At 45.6% G+C, this 23,405-nt stretch overlaps 1 protein-coding gene across 1 annotated transcript; it reads right to left on the bottom strand.

Moving 5' to 3' along the window:
* Nucleotides 1-17,729: 17,729 nt before the first annotated feature.
* LOC124654776 (uncharacterized protein At3g61260-like) lies at nucleotides 17,730-22,542 on the bottom strand. The gene is made up of 6 exons (XM_047193763.1): nucleotides 22,504-22,542; nucleotides 21,612-22,418; nucleotides 20,843-21,197; nucleotides 20,548-20,629; nucleotides 19,471-19,698; nucleotides 17,730-18,256 (listed from the first exon to the last, which is right to left on the bottom strand). The coding sequence occupies exons 2-5, from the start codon at nucleotides 22,084-22,086 to the stop codon at nucleotides 19,492-19,494; spliced, it is 1,119 nt and encodes a 372-aa protein (XP_047049719.1). The 5' UTR covers nucleotides 22,087-22,418; nucleotides 22,504-22,542; the 3' UTR covers nucleotides 17,730-18,256; nucleotides 19,471-19,491.
* Nucleotides 22,543-23,405: the final 863 nt, after the last annotated feature.

The following is a 23,405-nucleotide window of genomic DNA, read 5'->3' as shown; positions in this document are numbered from 1 at the left end:
TACGGTATTTCCTTCGTCCAACTCCTTTATCTTGGACTTATTTGAGCTTAAGTACTTCTGAGTAGATATTACTCACTTAATCAAGTTATAATCCACTTCTTACTTCCTCGAGGTATGAACCTCGGCTTCAGTCCGACCTCCTTCGAAGGTATTGTTCAACAATCTTATGAAAATAAGATCGAACTTCCTCTCGGTTCGGACCTTCTTCTTCTATTATGCTCAAAGTATTGAGTTATTGTACATCCAACTCAATCTTTACTCTACCCCTTAGAGTTTTCTTATGGTCTTCAACTCCTTTTCTTCCAACTATTGGACTTATGATTAGAATATTGGTATAGGTCTTGTTTATAATTTATATTCCTCTAAGGTTTTGCGACGAAACTTTGTGGTGTATCCACCCAATTGTGGACATCCAATGTGAATCCTTTGACTAAATGTTTATAGATCTAGCTATTTGGCTGACAAGATTTTTATTTGTTCACAAACTTTTGTTACAACTAATTAAATCGTGGACTATTTGTAATACCAACTGATACCAGCTGTGGTTATTATACCAACTGTGGCTATTTGATATCTAAACAATGGATTCTATTATAGGTTCTGATCAACTGGACGAGACATCTTCTACTTTATCTCGCAGTATTGATACTATACCAACTATGGTCTCCTGATATCAACTATGTTCTTCTTATATCTGCTATAGTTTCATATATCATCTTCCTTCATTCAGGGTTTATTTTGCAAGAAAACCACTAGCCGACACTATGAATATAGTATCCGAAGTGATCTCCTATGCATTCCCTCTTCCATGATGACTAGGGATCTGCTTGAGCTTCACCATAATCATCATATTCTCATCTTCATGTTTCTTCTGTACTAAAGTACTCCTCTGTTGAGGTAAAGCATGAATGTTGATTGGCACTTCCTTCAGAGTATTGTGGTTGCTTCCCACAACTTTGTTTCCTTTATCTGACGAACCTTCATCTTGTCTTCAAAATATACAGAATTCGTCACTTCCTCACACGAATACCATTACCCTCTAGATCTATAGCATCAAGTAATAACTTGATATTTCAACATGCATTTGCATACCAAAGTCAAACTTCATGTATGGATCTAGTCAAACAATGAAAATCCAATAAAATCCAAGAAGATTCAGCTTTGTGTTTATATTACACATCATCATAAGCCTGAATATAATAGTTGAGTATGACATCTCTAAACATCGAGCTGAGATGTGTAGTATATAACACCACACAATATAGGTTTATATCGTGATACTTAGCACGAATATAGGGAACTCTACTATTTGTCTCAACATTTACCTTAATTGCACATTTGCAATGAGATAAACTTGAAACAAAGTGGTCTAGGATAGTTAAGGTTAACCTAATTTTCTCTGGAAATACTACTTAACTTCCATTTTGTTGAGGACTATCTCACATGATATTTCTAGGTTCTAGCATGGCTACTCTAAACACATAACTCTTGGAATATAGCTCCTATACTTCCAAGTGATTCTATCATAAGACTATGGTCAAGATGTGCTTGGCACACTTCCCATATTTTTTTGGAACACATTTCTGACACTATTGTCTGGATTCTTATTGTTCTTCTCCTAAATATTTATGATGTTCTATTCCATCACATAATGATTCTCAGGTGAATCATATATGATTACTATCTCTAATCAGTAAGTAGTCATGTTTTATTTCTATTTCTCTTCCTTACTTCCCATGATTGACTCATCATGGTCTATACTATCTTAAATAACTTATAGTTATCACTTACTATCAATTGTTTCACATGTCTAGATAATTTTACTTACTTATTACTTGTATTGGTTTACATCTTCTAATAGGATATCCTGCTTATCTTTGTCACTTAATATTACTCCTATTACAGTTATGGATAACTCTTACTTAATTATATCATATGTTGGTACACATCTTCCAATAGGATATCTTCCTTATGGTTGTATCCTCTCTTTGGACTACCATGTATTGTATACCAACTGTGATCTACTCATCTATTTTTTTAAGGACTTATTGATGTGCTACATGTTTTGGGATTAGCTAACTATCTTTGGAAGGATAGGTAAGACATGTTGACTCAAGTGTGTCAGGATTATTCTCAAGTGAATATCCATCTCAAGTCATAAGAAGTATTTGGTTTAACTAAGATGACTTCCTATAGACACTACCAATCCTATAGGTCTCCTTTAAAGGGTTTTAATCCTAAGGTCAAAGCATTTGCTCGATACCAACTGTGGTGACCCGGCATACCACCGCATGGTGTAGTATGCAAGTCCGATATAACACCAATGAAACACCGTTCCACAAGTATTATATCGCTCGCAGTGGTACAACGAAACATATGCGGGTCCAAGGTATGTCTATAGAATTACAAAATTGACTCTATTACATAAGATCAACACAGCCTCCTACTTTACAATGAGGTAAAACTGCAGATAACTCCAGAAGAACGACTCGTAGTCTAGTCTTATCACTAACTCTATTTGTAGAGTATTTCACTAACTACAGAGGCTAAGAATAGACTCTAGCTAAATAGGAGCTAGGTTTAGGAAGCTAGTTCCCTTCTATGGCTAAACTAGGTTTTCTCCTTGATGTATGTGGTATCTGACTCCTCTGACAGGGTCCTCGCCTCGTGAAGTAGTTGTTGACTCCTCGGCCTTTGAGTTGCACTCGTAGATCCTCCTTCGATGCCTCCATATCTAAGCGAGGGATTTAAGAGTGGGATGAGTACGAGCGTACTCAACAAGTTCATTATAGGAAAGAGGTGTTTAATGCACTAGCTACGGCATTAGACCGTAAAGTCTAATACCAATGCAGGTTTTCATAATCATTTCTTCAAAAGGTTGCTTTTATTCGGAAGAACTATGTCCGTCAGCCTTCACCGGTTTACTAGAACTTCATGGAGCTCCTTTCCGGCCGCGTTCGCAGCTCCATATCCCGGAACAGGGAGTGACAGGTCATGGTTCTTTACACTCTGCGAGGTGTGTTGCTTTACCCATAAGAGATCTTAACCTTGGTGCCAACCGGGTGATCTTCCCGTCCACACTTCCTATGGTGTGAGGCCCGGTATAAGGTCTAGCCAATCATGTTCCTCCGCTACCTCGAACACCCACCCGTTGTTGCATACCCCGACCCTGGGTCCTCGTCGGTCCCATTATTCCCGTAATTTCAGGGTGGACCCCGACCACGACAACGGTTTGGGACTCGTTAACCAAACTCCTTCGCCGGTAGCTGCAACCCATCATAGACCACATTACCGTGGGGAATTAGAAGGGGATCCCCACCCACCAATTGTTCCGCAAGCAAGCAACCGTCTACGGTAAGCAACGACTATACCGTGGGGAATTAGAAGGGGCTCCCCACCCACCAATTGCTCCGCAAGATACAACCGTCTACGGTAAGCGAATCCGTTGATGTTCAAGAGGTGGAAACACTTTTGACTACTCCGTCCCACTCCGGATCTTATGGTTAACACGGGTATTACGGCACAAGAATCATCGGCGACATTTGTTGTTTAATCCTAGATGGATATTAACCCTTGCAATGGAACCTCCACCATATCAACACAATCCATGGTTCCATTGCCCACCACATAGTCATATTCATAGTTATGAAAGTAGTGGTTTTGGTTTTTTATGCAATAGTGATAATCATAGTACTTTGCAAGTAATTTGATAAAGATACTCAAATGACATGAGCAAGTGATGAACTTGCCTTTCTTGACTGCAAGATTATGCAGGCAAGGTCTTCGATACGCAATAACTCCAAATTCTGAAATAGCATCATCGTCCGGTAGGGACGATGTTTAAAAGATTGGCAAGGATGCAATAATGCATAAGTATGAGATGCAATCGCTCTAAGCGTGACCTAACCCCGATGATTTAGGATTAGTGAGTGGTAATGATTAGTTTCGGGTGTGTTGCACTTTTAGAATGATTCTCATACAAGGTTCTTATTCAGGTGTGGTTACATGGTATCCTAAACATGTGCTGCAATATATCATAATAATAGCATTAATAGCACACAACGATAACATTTGGTAAAATCCTAACATGTAATGTATAGTGGTTGGTTTTAGCACTATATGTCATGGTTAATGATTGATTATTATATACTTCAAAAGAATAACTTTTGAAGAACATGTTCTTTAATAAAGAACAAGTATGATAATTAGGGTTATGTGGTTCTAGGGTTTATTATGGTTTCCACTGCTTCTGGAGTAATTAGTAGATGGATCCAAACAAGATTGGATTCATCAACACCTAGGGCCTGTAATGTTGAATTAAGCCTAAGCATCTTAAACAACTGGTTATACATAGGTGCTATCAAAGTTTGTTATATCTTATTGGTGATAGATAGCTAGGGTTTATAGATCCTATTAGGCAGGGTAGTTGGCTACTTCATATCTTCTTCAAAAGAATAACTTTTGAAGAACATGCTTCTTAATTAATAAGAAGTGTAACAATTAGGGTTGAGGTGGTCTAGTCTTTATTATGGAATCCACTTAAATAGGGTATAGTTGGCTCCTGGATACTATGGTTCGAAGTGTCTAGTATTAATAGGGTTTAGTGGAATATGGTTAGGTAATGCACAATATTTGGCATAGTTGTTGTTAGGGTTCATCACAATGGTGTGATGCTAGTCAAGGTTAATTAAGGATGAAATCCTAGGTAATAGGATCTAGGGTTTACACTTGGTTGATCTTATTTGATCACCTTGGTTTAATGGTATGCATACTTGGAATACTAATTTGCTAGTGATAGGGTTCTACATTTTATGTGGACATAGATATGTCTTTAGTTGCTAATTATGGCTCTATGGTAATGGAGTAATATGATCACATGTTCTAACCTAGAGTTTAGGTTAGAATTAAATTAAGGTTCACATGTAATAATGGAACTAGGGTTTACTAATTACTCTATAGTTCTTGAATTAATAACTTCATTAATAAAGTTGAAGTTATTAATAACTATGGAATATAAATAATATTGGATTTGTCCTTTTATTATTTTTAAAGAATTCAATAATTAAGGTAATTTATTAATTAGGGTTTAAATTTCAGTAATAAGGATTAAATAAGTTACAAATAAAGAAAATTAGGGTTAATGTTTTCTTTATTTACTTTACTGGTTTTTATTTATTTTAGATAGTTTTCCTAATTATTGAAGTTTAATTGAATTTAGAATTAATAAATAAGGCTTAAATAACAAGTATTAAATAATTGAATTTTTATTAAAAATATAAATTTCATTTTATATTTTTATTGGGTAGATTTTTCCTTTTTAAGAATTTTGATATCTCATTTATATTTTTCTGGCTTAAATTGAATTTTCTAAATTCATTTGAAGTTGCAGATGTTATTGAATTTGAATTAGTATTGAATCTACTAAACACACCCGGCTAGATCTACCCGCAGAGACACTGACCAGTGGGCCAGAGTCCACATCAGCTGCCACGCGTGTTTGACTGAGTCAAAATTGCCAACGTGGCCAGGAGCACGGTGGCCGGCGGGCAGATGGCGACGATCGCCGGCGTTCCCGGGCACGTGAGGATGTGCGACTGGGTTCATTCGAACCAGCACGCACGGGCGAGCCAAATGGTGGCGGCGCCGCTGGTTATTCGTCACCGGAGCTTCGCCGGCGACGAGGCCGAGCGGAGAAGCTTGCAGGTGTACGGTGCTACGGCGATACAGGACGCAATTAAGGAAGGCGGGGGTGCTGGGAGGACCGCGAGCTCACCAGGAGCACGACGCGCATGGCGGCGAGGCTTGCTGTGGCTGGGTTCGCCGGATTTCCTGGCGTCGGTGACGGAGAAGACGAGCTCAACGGCGAGGCTACAGCTCGCCCCGGCCCGATTCCTTTTGCATCGAGAGCAAGTCGAGGACGGCGGAGACGATGGTGGTCACGGCGGAGCTTGGGGCTTCCCTAACCGGCGGCGATGGCCGGTGTCCTGTCGACTAGGGTTTCGGCAAGAGGGGAAAATGGAGCGAGGAGGAAGAAAACGAGGCGAGAGGTTCGTCGTGGGTTATTTATAGGGCTCCGGAGACGAGCCTCGTCACGTCGTTGATCGCGGAGGGCTTGCCGCCGCGAGGGAGAAAGGGAGCACGGCGTCGCGGTGGCCACCGAAGCACACGGGGAGGATGAGGACGACTTCGTCCCGAGATATTTAGACGAAGGGGTAACTTGGGCCAGGCTGGGCCGAACTGGGCTAGTTCTTGCTGGGCTGCTGGTGGGCTGCCACGACCAGGTAAGGTCCAGGTATGCTTTTTCTCCACTTTTTCTTTTATCTATTTTCTTTTTCTGTTTTATAATTTTGTTTTGAATTCTAATTTGAATTCCTTTCTATTTTGCAGATCTTGCTTATTTGATTCATACAATTATTAGTACAAGGCACTGCAGATACTTTAAAGATTATTGTGGTGTATTATAAAATTCAATAGGAATACTAGAGCATTGATTATTATTTACTATTGGGATTTGAATTAAATAACCATATATGCATTAGTTTGAATATTGCCCTAGGAAATATCCAAATTACTTTCCCAATGGTTGTTGATCTTACTTAATGATATATAGAGTTTTATTTGGTTTTATCTTGCAAGAAAGAAGTTGCCAAGTAATGTTTGTTTATGGAGTTCTATTAAGTAAGTGACTAAATGGCATGATTTCATGTGCTAAAAATATCTCTAAGGACTTGATCTCTCATTTGAGATTGTTGGTCACTTACACATGAATTTATGTGAGCACTTGCTTGTTAAGGTCTTGTGAGGTTTATCTTAATTTCTATTTCAAGTGAAATACTTGTACTATTATTTTAATAACACCTTGAAATACTTAGAGTAGGTATTACTCTCATCAGGGTTTGGTCTTGGTCATAATGATAAGTGGTTAATCACCACTTATGAGTTTTAATTATTAAATATAGCACAAGGTTAATCTTTGGTTCATAATTGAAACCAAAGACATAGTTTGTGAGCAATTTCTACGGTTCTAATGAGATTCACCTAATGGCAATTGGTTTGAATCTCATCTATGGCCTGGTTTGTATTATGATCACCATAGTGATACATAAAGTAAGGTTGAGATTTAATTATAGGTTGTAAAGATGAGGTGTCACCATATTGCATGTGCTAGGGTTAATCTCCCCTAACCAAGATAATATGGTTACTTTCTTAATTGCTTCTGTGCTCATTTAATTACTAAGGATTTGGGAATTGGTTTTATATTATACCAATTAACTACAATTATTATCCCTAATTTATCATTAAATTAACTACATTGATTATAGTTCTTTTTATAGTTAACTTTGGTCTTATGGATGAATGGTTTCTCACCATATAAAGCATAGAGTTTGACTCTAGAGGTTTTCATATGGTTCTTAAGTGAAAAATAGGTGGAATGTAAATGTGGTAGAATTATATCCGTGATCACCAAGTGGTTCACAAGTTAAGGTTGGGATCTAAGCCTAGGGTTGCTTATTATTGATCTCCTTATAATTTCATGTGGCCAATGATATCTGCTTATCCTATTAGGGTTTATCTTATACTCACATACTTCAAGAGCATGATCATGATTAGACATGATCTACTTGTTCAAGATATCTTTAACTCAAGTTCTTAGGTTTATGATCATCACTCAATTTATAATGATCAATGTTTGGCTTCCTAAATTATTTCTAATGGAATGGGTTCTCACTTCCATGATCAAGCATTGTCTTGATCAACTAGGATATAGTACTTCTAATATTTGTTTAAGTAGCTAAGCTAAAGATTCAATTGTCTAACTTAATTGAATTAGTTTCCTCCTTACTTTATCAATTCATGGATATCATCTTATTCCATGTGATATTAGGTTATCTCACCACTCCAAGGGAAATGGTTTACAACCTAATACTTAAGTTCATTGGTTGTCATGTATTCTTTAATAGGTAATTCTAAGATTGGTATGAATGGTCTCTCTTATTTGAGATTGAATTGAATAATATCTTAGGCTTCTATTAAAGATGATAATTTGAATACATGGATGTATATCCAAGGTTTAGCTTAAGGTTTGTTATAGCTTCTCTAATAAATATTATGGAACTCTCATCTCTGTTGGTTTGATGCATAATAATATGGAATATAGAGAAGGATATATATTTCTAGAGTTGATCTCCTTTTATGTTTCCAAGATTGAAATAGAATGAATACCATGAGGTTCATGGTAGAATCAAGGATTAGTTTAAGACATGGTAAAGATAAGTGAAGAATGGTTTCTTCATTTTATTGTTACTAGATTTACCATTGAATATATGTTCATATGTTATGGCAAGGAATATCATGTTGTGATCTTTAATAAGATCAAGTAGTTGATCATTAAGTAAAGTGTTGTTGTGTTTATTCTTAGTTCCTTTTGATCTAACCCCTTAGATCAAATCATCTCTACCCAAAACAAAGTTTTAAACAAAGTCACATTGTGGTTTATAGCGCTTGACTTGATGAGCTACTTCAATTCCACCAAGGTCAAGTGAAACTTCAGTTACTGTGACTGTTTTACTTTAAAGCGCGAAAATTCCCCAGATTTTCTATGCATGAATGCAATGCACACATCTGTTTCCTCTATTTTTGTAACCCCAATACGTGGGATATTACAACATGTCTCTATCCATGACTTGTCAGGTAGAGTTTGCATACAATGCATGGGTAAAAACGCGTGCCCACACTCTCCCCATGCGCCTATGTTACTCGCGGATAAAATTGGCATCCTTACTTATACCCTGAAAACGGGGAAACCCCCATCAACTAGGAGGCACGAACATCCAATACCCCAAGAAACCCTCTAGACAAAACGGGAGCACTCATCTGGTGTAGCAGACTCTTCGCGAGCACCCCATGCACACGCTACATAAGCCATCACTTCCATCTAAGTGCTTCCATCTAAGTGCCGAGCAATCTTGAGGATAAATATCCACAAAATCTTCATTGTTCCTACAGTCGACACCACCATGACGTCAGACAACGCCCGCCCCATGCGTGAGTCTATCATGGCACGTCCATCACAGAGACCCCGTTTCACCATGTCACTGAGTCTCTCCGTTGTCCACAAGGTAAGACGTACACCGACTCTACCTCTTTCCCCCATCTTCCAGCAACTGCTTCAAAAATAATGCCCTCATGGGAGAGAGCGGCATCGAACGCGTCACTGTCATCCAATTCGGGAGTCCCAAATCTAGAGTTTCATCCAGAAGACCATTTCTGGAGCGGCAATGCCTTCAACAAGGGGGACAATGCATAGACACTGGCATATATAGCCTGCCCTGAATAGACTCAAGGCTCCATTTTCAAAGTTGTGCCTCCTCTTTCAGCCACTAATCGACGAACCGGATAGGGCCGAACCCAGCCGACGAGCATGATCATGGCCCCTTCATAGAGGCAATGACCTCCGCGATCCCAGTCGTTGCCGGAACTAGTGTCGTTCTATACTACTAATTTGCAAGATAGAACATCATGGCATCTCCTCTCCTATCTCATATCTTATGGGCCATATGTGTGTCCTTTAGTGGAACTGAAGTAGATCAATATCTAGTATCATTTTCTAGCTAAGTAAGAGCAAGAAGCGCTTAGCATTTCCCTAAAAGTATCAAGTATACATTGAACACCATCACATATTTACTTGAAACTGAAGTGACAAAACTTTTAGATTGATGATTCACTATAATATCTTGCTATCAAGAAGAATGGCACCTCTCAATGAAAAATTAATCCATATTAGGAAAGACACACATGATACAAGCACCCTACTAGTTGCCCATGCAATGGTTGGTTTCACATGATCCTCCTGTTGTGATTGCTTAAAATCATGGTTTTGAGGAAACACCATAGAACTTAGCAAGATAAGATTTTGTCCTTGGGCATATGTAGTGTTGTAGTGCATTCATCACTTCTTTCTCCATTCAGATGTCACGGCTTCATTCTCCATCTAAAAAAAATCACTAACGCAAACAAACATACAACATGTACATTCTCATTTTATTTGTAAATGTATGTAAAATAATTTATGTATTAACATGTTTCATTCCTAACCAATAGTTTTAAGTGTATGTTAATAGGAATTTATGAAATTTAATACTCCTCTGAGTATTATGTTACAAAATCAGGGGAATGTCATTTAGCATGACAAAGTCAGAATTGGAGTTTGTCAACTGATATGTCATTTACTACCGGAAGATAATCCCACTTCATGAGACACATAAAGTCGGACTTCGAGTTGAATGAGATTGTAAGTTTGTTAAGCTATTGATAGGCTAACCTCTCAGATCGAGGATGGTTAGGATTATTTTTTCGAACCAAGTTTACACCACACAAGTGTGGACTATTCTTGGTCTAGTATCATGAAGTGGGGGCCGATGTTCTTGCCGATATCAAGAATTTTGTGATGACTTTGTCAATCTTTAAGCTCCATGATTCTGATCTTTTCTAGGCGATGTGCGAGGTTGTGGTTCATGAGTGCGTATACAGACATTATATGCGATGTTTTAAAAAACAAAATACATGTGATGAATTTGGTTGCAAGAGCGAATAAACTCGTAACGCACACCAATAAGAGGGCCGACGGTTGGAGCGTAGGAGATATGAGCCGTTGTTTGAACCATTCAAAAACAGCATTTTGAAGTTTAAAAAAAATCCGAGCAAACATTTTAGATGTAGAAAATAAAGTAATCTACCAACCTGAAAAAATCTCAACTTGAAATACACCGTATTTTGGGATGCACAAAAATAAAATAAAAAAACTAACATCTAAAGTAGTGAACAGTGTGTAGGATTTCAAACCTCCAAATTCAGTCAGATTTTATCGATTTTGTTAAACCGAGAATATGAATATTGATGGTTGAGACTTTTTATATTTATAAAATACATAATTATTTTTGTCTAGATTTTTTTAGAATTTTTAGTACTTCAAAATCATGTTTTAAAATTTTGAAAAGTAAAGGGGGCTCCAATAACATCTAATAAAAAAATAGACCAAGATCATCTGTTAGGCCAGCACGTGTAGAGAGGCACGACAGGACAACAAATTTGTCATTTCAAAGTATCTTATCCAAGCCGGCAAAGGGTCCACAAGATATTGTAGATTATAGCATCCAAAGTCCAAACGCGTGGAAAAGGTGTACGATCGTGTGCACCATAACATTCATAATGATCCCCTCCATAATAAATAACATTCAGAATGATCCACTACGCTAACCACCTAGATCAAAAGAAAAAGAGCAAAGTGACCATTAAACCAAAAGTTCAGTTCGTTTTAGTACCGCCGATGGAGGCATGGAGCAATGACCCCTAAAAGGCCTGCATGATGCACAGATGTTGGCTAATATTTTGGCCAGGCAAATATAGTACAGGTTTCAATGGGATTCTTGGTCGAAGGAAGGATTCTAGCTCTGTTAGAGCATCTCCAGTCGCGTCCCCCAAATCGTCCCCCAAATGGATTTGGGGCGCGCCGGACAAAAAATGAGTTCCAGCCGCGTCCCCCAAAGCCCATTTTTGTCCGGCGCGGCCCGATACGGTGTCCGGCGCCCCGAGCCCGTCCCCGTCCCACAGGGGACGCTCCGGGGACGCCGGACACAACGAAAAGCGAGGCCAACCGACGCGGGCCCGACCCGTCAGCGGCACGGAAGGCTAAAACCCTTCGCCTACCTTTGGTCAAGCGACGTTAATGGCATCCCTGTTTTCCCAGGCGACGCAGGGACGCGTCTCGTCGTGCATGGCCGCGTGGCCGTCCGCGCCGGAGTTATTGCGTGCAACCACCCGCTGCCGCCGCTGTTTTAAGACGCCCGCGGTTATCGCCGCTCATAATCCTTCTCGTCGCCGCCGCCTCCCCCTCCCGGATCCTCTCCTCGCCGCTCAAAAAATGTCGAGCTCGTCCTCCCGCAAGATCGCCGCGGCGAACGGCTTCGGACGCGGCAGCCTCACCGTGGCGGAGGCGTGGGCGCCGTACCACGCCCGGTATCCGGTCCCGCCGGACATGCGGCTGCCAAGCGGCGGCGGCCGGAAGATGGCCGTGAACGGCATTGGCGTTCCGCCGCCGCCGAAGCCGAAGACGGACCAATGGAGGGACGCCATCAAGGCCCGTCGGGCTCAACTCACCGCCGAGGAGCGGTTGGATCCGACGTGGGCGGTCAACGACAACGACGCCTGGTGGACGACGTACTTCCAGGCGAAGTACGACGTCGAGATGCACAGCACCGACAACCTCGTCGGCGGCCCCAACAGCTGGAACAGGGAAGGCCGCGCCCTGTTCCGGGGCGCACCCTCGAGAACGTCATCCGCGGCCTCCGCAACGGCGCTCCAAGGCTGGAGATGCCGTCGTCGCCGCCGCCGTCTCCTCAATGGCAGCCGAGGAGGATGACGTACTTGTCCTCCTCGCACTCTTCTTCCTCGGGACCGGCGCGATCGACGCCGTCCTCGTCGTACCGGTCGGCGCCCTACACCATCCCCAAACGGGAGGTCAAGGAGGAGCCGGCGACGCCCGTCAACACGAGGCGTGGCGGTAGCGGCAGCGGGCGGCAGCAAGGGAGGCGCGGCGGCGCCCTCCTCATCCCGAAGCCGGAGGTGAAGGAGGAGCCGGAGGAAGCGTCGCAGGCGGCGCTGCCGGCGGAGTACGAGCGGCAGCAGCGGCTCATCGCCAGCAGCGACGACCCCGAGGACTGCCCAGGGCTGCGGGCGGCGTTCTTGGCGTCCATGGACGACAAGAACGCCTGGAGGGGCGACCTGGACGCGGCGATCGCCATGTCCATCCGCGACTCCGGCAAGCCGCTGGTGGACCTCACCGACGACGGCGAGGCAGGACCAAGCGGTTTGGTGAAGGACGAGCCCGTGGACGAGCCCGTCGACGAACGCGTCAAGCAGGAGGTCGTCACCGACGAGATGTACAACTTCCAGCAGTACTACGACGCCTCCGGCCGCCGCAAGTAGTTCTAGATTAGGTTTAGTTTTAAAGTTAGTTAAATTTCGTTCGAATCTATGTAAGTTTGGACGAATCTAATCGAATCTAGTTAAGTTTAAAATTTGCGAAATTTTGTTTGGGGGACGCGACTGGGGAGCGACGTCCCCCAAACGCGGCACGAACGAAACACGTCCCCCAAACGCTCAATCCGGCGCGGTTTGGGGGACGGTTTGGGGGACGCGGCTGGAGATGCTCTTAACTTTGGACATGTCGTGCGACCATGCATAATTTCCGGATTAAAGCTGATTAGTTTCGTGAGATACAAAGAACACTCCTACTCAGTATGCAGTGCCAAACTACCGACGCACTTATCTCTGTTGTTTCGTACTTAGTAAATAGGAGAAATATTCACCATATGTTGTAGCGTCTAAGAAACAAAATGTGTGAGTGGCAACGCATGGAATTATGATAAAAAATAATTGGTAAAATCTATTAATCATCATCAACACAATTACAAGCAATTCTAAAAGTAATAAAACCTACAAAGGTTTTTGGACCTTCTAGCGATAACTACAAACACTAGCGCGAGCCGCCGTCCTCGCCCCTCCATCACGAGAGTCAGGTAAAGTTTATCATAGTAGAGCTTGCTGTAGTAGACAAACAACAGATCGAAAGAAACTGACCTCAAACAAAACAACGAACACCATAGCTAGGATCCTAGGACATCCGTCGTACACACGACTTCACACGACTTCTACCAACGCTAGATACACCACCAGAGCGAGGATGAGGCGAGGAGAATCTTATTTTAACTTCAACATGTAGCCAACATCTCACCATCCCTGAAAAACAGTGAAAACAACGTAACCAAAAAATGAGAACCCTCCCGCCAGCGAGAGGTTGTGGACCACCACACCTCCAAGGCTCCAAGACCACATGAGACGAAGCATACGGACGACATCATCGACGAGGGGACAAAACCCTAGATGAGTTTTACTATTGCCGCCTGCTAGTCGCCTTCTCCTAGCCTCAACATACCGGTTTAATAATCTCATTTGAATGACCACATTCTTATGAACACATTTCTTCATAAATTTTAGCAGGATTTTGTTTTGTTTTGGAGGATTTTGAAAAGCAAGAATAGGAAAAACATAAGATCATGAAGGCATATGCCATATTAGAGCATCTCTAACAGAGCCCGTAAATCCCACTGGAACTGAAATTTTCCGACGGATTTACGGGTTCTGGCCGAATGTGGCGCAAAACGGGGCCCTAATCGGTGGGCTGGCCCGTAAAAGTAGTTTGGGGGCCCAAGAAACTGCGCAGCCGCCCCGTATTAAAAGGGCCCGCGGAGGGGAGTTCGGTTCGCAAACCCTACTCCCCTCCGCCGCTCCGCCGCCTTGCTCCGCCAGCTCCGACGAAAAATTCTCGTGTCGGCAGCGCCGCATCGCCGCCCGTCGAGCTCCGGATGGCTAGCCGCGGAAGATCCGCCAGGGGAGGAGGAAGTTTCGGCAGCGGGGACTCACCGTCGTGCCCACCCGTATTCCGCACGGAGGAGGAGCGGCGCAAATGGGTCCGCTCGGAGGGCGCGGGCAAGCGCAGCGCCCGCCGGTGGACCAACTGGGGGCTCACGCCCCCGGGAAGCTTGCAAGGTACGCGAACGGAGGCGAGGGGTCGTCCTCCGGCGGTTCGCGCTGCCCCCTCGCCCTCCGGTGCACGACACTTCATCCGGCGAGGAGGAGGCGGTCGTCGTGCGGCCGGCGAGGACGCTCCTGTCCGCCGGTGACTAAGTCCACGAGGACGAGGAGGAGGCGGTCGTCGCGCAGGTGGCGGCCGTGTCCGACGCGGAGGCCCGAGCACGCTGGCGCCGCGTGGAGGCCGATGCCGTCCGGCAGGTCCACGAATACGAGGCGGCGCGCCGAGAGGAACGCGTATGCTGCGTGAAGCTGGAGATCGTCGAGCTCGACGCGGAGTAGGAGCTCGACGCGTCCGCCGCCTCTCCTTCCACCGCCACCACCTCCGCCGCCGCGCATAGAGGCCCCCGGGGCCAAATTTTGGGAAAAATTAGCTCGCGCTGCTTCGGATAGTAGTTAATTTAGGTTATTAGTTCGAATTATGTAAAGTTTGGTGCTCAATCGGAGCAACAACTATCATCTATATGTGTTCATCGATGAATTCTCCCGCGAAAATTTTAATTTCGTGTTTTCAGTTCCTATTTTACGGTTTCTGTTCTGCGCGACTGCCAAAATCCGACTGCCAAAATCGAACGAACTAACGTTTTCGGGAGACTGAATTCCACTTTTTCGGTTTCTACTTTTTCGGGCTCTATTAGAGATGCTCTTAGATCCTATGGGTGTGTTTGGTAGCCCGGTCCAACTCACAAAATCTCATCTCAACACAAACTGCGTGCAAAATAGCTCCAATTCTACAACCTAGACATTCTAAAGAAATGGAATCATCTAAAGCCGCCATGAAACCCCAGTTCAGAGGAGACCCTTACTATTGCCGAAGCAAACGTCGTATTTCATGTTGGCTACATCAAGTCTCTCGCCGCGGAGGCTCCGCGGCCTTTACATCCGAACGGCGGTGCAGCCGACCACGCCCGCATCGTTTCATCCATCCGGCAGCCACGCATCCCGCCTTCGGGAGCGCCGGCGACGGCGAAAGCGCGTGCGGCGAATCTCCGCGCTCGTTCGTCTCGCCGCGGATGGCCCGACCGGTCGCGATCTCGCATCGCTCCGCGCACGTCGTCCCGCGCGAAGCTGCCGCCGTCGCGCCGCGCGCGTCGCATTCCACGCGTAATCCCGCGCCGCCCGCCTTGGGCCGCTCGCCGCGACGCGTACCCCTGCTCTCATCTCCCTCCACTCTCCGTCCACTTTCCCGATGGCGTTCTCCGACGACGACGGCGCAGCCAACAATGGCTTCCCCCGCCGCTCGCTCCACGCGTGGGAGGGGCACCTCCTCCACCAGGGGGGGTACCCCTGCCCGCCGGACACGAGGCCTCCCGGCGGCGGGTGGCGGCTAAGTCATGGCGGCGTACCAATCGCGCCGCCGCCTCGGGGCCACGCCCTCGACGTCGCCATCGAGGAGACGCGGATGACTATGACGGATGAGGAGCGCGCCGACCCGCGCCACCACCCCGACAACTACACGTGGTGGAACTCCTACTTCCTCCGGCGGTGGGAGCGGGAGCTGGCGGCCTACGACGGCCCGCCGCCTCCGCCTCCGCGCAACAACGCCGCGGGCCGCCGACGTTGGTGGAGCACGCCGGAAAGGACGCTGGCGAACGTCCTCACGCACATCGAGGGCGGAAACTTCCCAGTGCTGACGATGCCCCCTGCATCGAGGGCATCGGCGAGCCGCCGCCGGGGAAACGTCTGGCAGCCACGGCGCATGGCTGCCAGCTCGTCGTCTTCCGGATCGGCGCCGAGGCCATCCTTGGCGCCGGTGAAGAAGGAGGCGACGTCTCCGTCGACGCCGGCGTGCGTCAAGAAGGAGCCGGCGTCTCCGCCGCCGACCAGAGGGCGCAGCAGCGGCGCCCTCGTCATCCGCGACCAACCCTCCTCCCCGCAGCGTGGGCGGAAGAGGAAGGCGGCGAAGAAGGAGGACGCCGCGGCCGCCACCAACGCCGCCGCAAACAGGCTCGCCGAGGAGGAGGCGAAGCGCGCGGAGGACGCCGCCGTGGCGGAGGCGATCGCCAGGTGGCTCAAGGACCTGGTGCCCGCCGACAACGCCCTCCCCGAGGACGCCACCCTGGAGTGGTCGAGGCGCGACTGGGAGCGTGAGGAGGCGGAGCGGCGAGCCGGCGGCCGATGGACCCGGCCGCCGCACGTCAACTCGCCGCCCGCGCCGCCGCTCCAACCGCCGCCGACGACGTCGCGCGCTACCGCCGTCTCCGCGACACCTCCATCCGGCGTCGCCGTCCCCTTCGTCGACCTCGAGGCCTCGGACGACGAATGGTACAAGCCATCCCCGCCTCGCACCAGCGGCCGGTAGGGAGACGCCGGCCAGGGCAGCAGCAGCCAGGCCGCGCCGCCGCAGGTCGACAACGACGGCGGCGACTACACGGTGTTCTACCGCCATTTCGGCATGTAGAGCGCCGTGTTTTAAAATTAGCAGTTGAATTCCCCTAGCCGAATTCAAAATATAGTCGAATTCGGCCTCTATGTATGAACTCCGCCCGTTATATAGTAAATATCATTAAATTTAGTCTATATTCGCCCGTTTTTAGCCGTAGTTTGTCAAGTTTCCGTTTTTCAAATTTGCATCGTCGTTTTCGTCTGGGCACGCGGCTGAGAAACTACTCCTCCCCACGCCAAATCTTCTTCCAATCCGGACGAAAATTTCGATTTGGGCGTGGGGAGCGCCAACGAGCGGGGATGCTCTTACTCGCAATCAATCAATTCGCAGAGCAGGAGAAACGGAAATGGCGACATCATATGGTAACTTGTCAGTAAAAAGTATCACGTTTGCACGTGAGTTCTTACATTGCTTTCGATCTATGGTGAGGGACACGATACAGGCCAGGAGAGAACCTCACTTGTACGACACTTTTTTATCCGAACGCTTGCTTTCTATCTGAACGTTGGAAAGCTGCAAACATGACGAAACCCACCCTATCTAGTCCAACTTTTTGTTCTCCTGATGAAGCATCTGTACCTGCGAATCTGAGTGATCTTGCGGTCTCACCCACAACCAGAAGGCGCCGGCGAAATATTGAGCCAAAACAACATTTAAAACCTGGCAACCTACTGTTGCTGAAAGTAAAGACACAAGAGGGGGCAACAATTCTAGCAAATAAAGCAGTACATGCTCTACGGTGGTGTACATTCATCCCACCCAACATATCTCCCAAACGAGTACTGCATACACTGCATTACACCTGAAGCACTACACCAAAAGCAGAAACAACACCTTCCTAGCTACAAGGGCACAAGGCCTGAAGCACAGGCACGCAATGGCTAGCAACTACTACTACACAAGGCTAGCAAGGGCCTAATGATAGAGGAGGCCTCTACCATTATGCTAACCGCTAGCTGGGCGTGGCATCAAAGCGGGCACATGGGATGAAGCAGAAGTATCCCGCTCCTTTCCTCGGTGGCTCCATTTTCTCTTGTCCCCTTGGCAGATTCCAAACATATACTGTAGCAAATCCATATCTTGACAACGCATGCACGCACGGTCCCCTCAGATCTGCAGCGGCATATTCTGAAAACGCCACGGGGTTCAGTCTACAGCTGATGGAAGGATGGTTTGAATTCTGCAACGACGCCGCTCAAGGTCTGACTTCGGTCCTGATGCCTGAACAAAATGAAGTGTTGTGTGTCAAGAGCTAAAGCATGACATTTGTGGTGCTTGATTTTACGTTGTCTAACTTTGTTGTGAAATTGAACTGGAGTAGCAGACAGGTAATACAGAATCAGAAAGTTGTTACCCACCAGCAGATTAACGAAAAGTACAAGGGTGATATATGCCAGTATCTGAGGCACTTTCCGTCAAAAGCATGTCGAGATAAGATGTACTCCAAAACGTTTATATTAAGGAACACAGGAAGCACACACCAGTTCATGTAAGAATGACACCATAGGTTCCTAAGTCTGAAATGTCACAACACTAATCATCGCTTATTTATAAAAAAGCGTAAAATATTTTTAGGCAATTTACAAGCTTGACCACAATACTGTGATGTACAGGTTACTGTGCTTCCCCAACCAGAAGCGATTGGGCCACTTGCTTAACTTGTGAAATTGAACTGGAGTAGCAGAAAGGTAATGCAGAATCAGAGAGTTGTTAAGCACCAGCAGATTATCGGAAAGTACAGGAGTGATGTATGCCAGTATCTGAAACACGTTTCCTCGAAAGCATTCGGAGAAAAGATGTATTCGATACACAACAGTTCATGTAAGAATGACACCATAGGTTCCTAAGTCTGAAATGTCACAACACTAATAACCGCTTATTTATTGACAGTGTAGAAGATTTTAGGCAATTTACAAGGTCGACTATAATAAATACTCTGATGTACAGGTTACAGTGTTACCTCAACATGAGGTGATTGGGCCACTTGCTTTAAATAATTTCTGAACAATTATATTCTTAGAGGACCTACAGAAGTTACTAACCTATGGAACATGTTGCAGGAAGTTCCATTACAATCTTAGAAATTTGATGGATCTTGTATTAATGTGCGATCATAAAAAACTATCGACACGATAAATTTGGTGATATAATTATCATTTATCTGCAAACATCATTGGGGCATATAGCTAAACTGGTTTTCCTGGACGATACTGAAAAGCCGGTATTGTCAATGTCATGGTTTTGTATTATTCTGCCTGATGTAACAGAAAGAGCACAGTGTAGATGCTACTCACTTGTGGACATCCAGAATATTCATCAACATAGATAACATGTAATAAAGACGGCCGTATGCATCAATTGATGCAGAGGCTGGGGCATAGCCTCCATTTCGAAAAAAAGATAACATGTACATCAGGTATCATTGTGCAACTTACTCAGCAGTGGGATCCATGATACTAGAAAGCATGGCAAGTGAAGCAGCCACTCAGAGATCTGATCTGGCCATTCTTTGTAGCATGTGATGTCTTTTTGGCCTTCCTGGAAAGTTGTTCATCTTGGCTTGCTGTTGCTTCATCACGCATCCCTTGTGCTTTTCTTTGAGCAGACCTCAGGGTGCTCAAAATCCTGTCCAGAGAAGATGACCGTTTCTTCTCGAGTTTCATCTGGGATAATGAAAATGTGGATGCAATCATTTATCGAAGGTCAATTAGAAAGAAATTGAGGGTATCAAAACAATGAATCACCTTGCAGAAAATAATGCAAAAACCAATGCCATTGCGAGCGTTAAATACAGATATGCAGTATCTTTAGCCAAAAAATAACATGAGACAACACAGATAGGCATGTTAAAGTTCATACAGGGTCCAAATTTTCTCCGATAACAAGGTAAAAAAAGGGCGTACCCAGTGCGAAAAGGAGATGGGCCAAAAAAATAAATCAATGAGCTATTTACTTGGGCTGCTAGAGAAGTATGCTTGATAAAGCTCCACAAATAAACACTCATGGAAGACTACCTGACAAAGAATGGCTGAAAGCAACAGCTCTCCCAACAAGATGACTGATGCACTGTCTAATTAGTTTGGATACTTGCCTGCACTAAGCAGTTAATCTCCTCGAAAATGTTACTCATATGCTTATTACGATCAAGTAAGAGGATGCCAATCCTACAATGAGCCAGATTTTATCCTTTTCGGTGCCTAAGCTTGCTTAGTTCACTATTTGGATCCTGTGATCCTACGTATAATATACATAACTTAGTGATATAGTATTTTTAGAAGGGCGGGCCTGGTGCAGCGGTAGAGCCTCACCGCCTGTGACCGAGAGGTCCTAGGTTCGAGTCGCGGTCTCCTCACATTGCACTTCGTGAGGGTAAGGCTTGCCACTAACACCTTTCCCAGACCCCGCACAGTGCGGGAGCTCGGTACGTCCTTTTTTTTAGTGATATAGTATTTTTAAATAAAGATCTTACTTCTTACATAGGAAAACAGATAAAAAGAGAGCAAAGCACATACCACTAATTTCTGAATTGCAGCCTCAGCTTTGGCTTTTTGAAGATTCTCCCAAGCAGCAATTTTTGCTTCTTCTTTCTCAACCCTTTTAACAATGTATGGAGTGGTCAGCATTTCATGGAATAAATTTACATTGCAGATTATTTAATGACGGTAAAAGATTTGGATGTTTGCACAACATAATATGCTATATATTATCAGAAGTTAAACCTGAAGTAGTACTTTATGAAGTAGTTCAAAATAATAAAGGTATGGCTGACCAAAGAAGCAGCATTTATCGTAAGCATTGGTCCCTTACTTTGATATGTACGCTGCTTCAGTTGATTTCCACGAAGGAGATTTAGAGTCCACCGTCTTTTTATTCCACTCTAATATATTTGCTGCATTCTTGCTAGAGGCTGGTGTTACATGTTTCTTGGACCATCTGGTGAGAGTCACTCGGTCATCCATCTGCACGTCCCTGATCTCAACATCAGAGAAACGGCTCTCCCTCTCTCTGGCTTGTTGCATCGAGAATGAGCGGGCAAATGAAGGTCTAGCACTGGGCGAAGAGGACCTACTTAGCTCTGGGCTAGTTTGAGTTGCAGTATCCTTCCTTGAAACTGTAGGGATAATAATGGAGGCTGAATCTTCTATAGACTCAATTTGTTCGTCTGATATGAAACAAACAAAAGCATTAGTTACATATTTACTTAATTTTCATTACATACTACTAAATATATGACTAACTTCGTATTATATTCACATAAAAAAGTGCTAAAATTATGATAAATTATCAAGATACTAAATGCCCAAAACTACTAATTACAACTAGCTTTATAATTTTGATGCATCAGCAAAGAAGGAGAATAAGTTCAAACAAAGGGTTTGTATTCTGCACATTGATATATTCTATCCATATTAATTGACTCCACTTTGTTAAGATTCGAATATATCTAGTTAAGTTTTTAGACTACATGCATACCGTATCTAGACAAAATGGAGTCAGTTAATTTGGATCGGAGGGAGTACCATAATTCAACACCAAGCAATGGATTAAAAAATACGGACAGCAATTTTCGAACTACCTTGTGTAGATTCTTGTGTGCTAGGCAATGAAGCAGATGAGTCAACTGCAGTATCTAGTCGCCGGCGCACTCTGGTAGACTGGATAGCAGCAGACCCGCTGTTTGCTAGACAAGACATGCCAACAATGCCAATACCGAATTCATCACCTAGAATTCTGCTTGTATTCTTCCCAACATTACTTTTCCCCCCACAATAATGTTCCGGTATCAGTACTCCCGCCAAGAAAGGTGAGTTTGCTGTCAAATGCCCAACTCTCCCGCTGTCAAACAATGACACAGATGAAGACACCGACGAATACTGCCCACCAAGTCTTCCAGGAGGTCCTAGAGGGCCACTTTTGGCCTTGGGTCGCCGAGCATGGGGCACCGCCGAGGTCTTGGCAAGCGCATCAGTGGAGTTCGGACTGAAGATCCACCTCTCCGCGTCCTCCCATTTCGAGGGCAGTGTCCTCCCGTTGTTGAAAGGAAATGCCATGCTGGTGGCTGGGTACCTCCTGTTGTTGTTACCTTTTGAAGGAAGGGGCACTCTCTCCGAGCTCCACCCCTTTTGGTACCCCAAGACGGATGAACCGTGCCGGCGGGGATAGCTTGGTGTGCCGGGGCTAGGAAACACGCCTGAGCTGACGTGTGACGGCAGAAGTCCCTTGCTTACGAACCCCGCGCGACCAACCACAAAGCCTGGAGAGAATGGAGTTCCGTTGAACCCCGGGCTGCCGAAGTCGAGCGAGGCTGGCCGCTGCTTCAGCGCCTTCCTAGTACCGTGCAGGAAAACAGCCTCTGTCCGACATTGTCGTTGGCTCTGGCATTCTGCCGAACAGCACACAAGCACATGAAGTTAACAACCTGATATACTACCATCTAATCCATTGCGAAATGCAAAAGTTCCTGATACCTTGGATGGCTCTACCTGCCGGACCGTTGGCTGGTTCTTGCGTTGCTTGCGCCGCCCCACACTGCACCTCCTCGTCGCCGTCGTCGAACGCTGCAGAAGCTTGAGAGAACACAAGCTCCCTTAAATTTAAGGGCTGTAAAGCTGAGGTCCAGCGGAGCAAGAACCACCGGTAAGAATACAAAGTGTGAGCTGTGACATGTGTGCTCACCGTTGGAGGATGAAGTGGCGGCCAGCCCGTCGTCTGTCTCCAGATCTGTGTCCATGTCGCCATCCGCGCGCACGAACCCGGCCAAAGGCTGCAGCCAACCATGATCCACCTTAGCCCCCCTCACTGGCTGATTAAAAAGTTAATATTCGTAAAGCGAAGGGAGGGGTGGCGGAGAGCGCAGAGGGAGAATCCGATCCATTGTGGGTGCCCCCCATTTTCTCCTGCCGCCTTGCTAGCGATGCGAGATTCAAGATGGCGATCATGGCGCCTGTCCTCAAGCTCAGAGTCAGAGGAGCCTCGGGCCCTTTCTCGGTCACTAGATTTACTGGCGTCAACTGTAATCGTGTTTGCTCTGGGTTTTACTTTACCATCGCACGCACTAAGCATCCACTTTCTGGAAAGGCTGTGGTCACCTGAGACAAGCGCGCCATGGGGCGGAATATCTAGCTTAGCAAGATCTGCGTGGCGCCATGGTCGTGACTGCCAGCATGCCACCGGTCGATGCTCGTAGCACGTACCGGAGATTCCCCAAATGCTAGTCGACCGAAACGGGATCGACAGAGAAGGTAGCAATGGAGGAGAGGACCGGGACGAACCGAGTCGCAGCCGAAGGAGCCGTTGCCGCTGCTCCCGCCGCCGCCCGTCGAGCTGGCCGAGTAGCCGTCGTCCGCCTCGGCTCCCCACCGCCGCCGCC

Source organism: Lolium rigidum, chromosome 5 (genome assembly GCF_022539505.1).
Source record: "Lolium rigidum isolate FL_2022 chromosome 5, APGP_CSIRO_Lrig_0.1, whole genome shotgun sequence".
In the NCBI taxonomy this organism is placed as follows: domain Eukaryota; kingdom Viridiplantae; phylum Streptophyta; class Magnoliopsida; order Poales; family Poaceae; genus Lolium; species Lolium rigidum.
The sequence above is the reverse complement of the archived record's forward strand: the minus strand, read 5'-3'. Positions and strand labels throughout refer to the sequence as shown.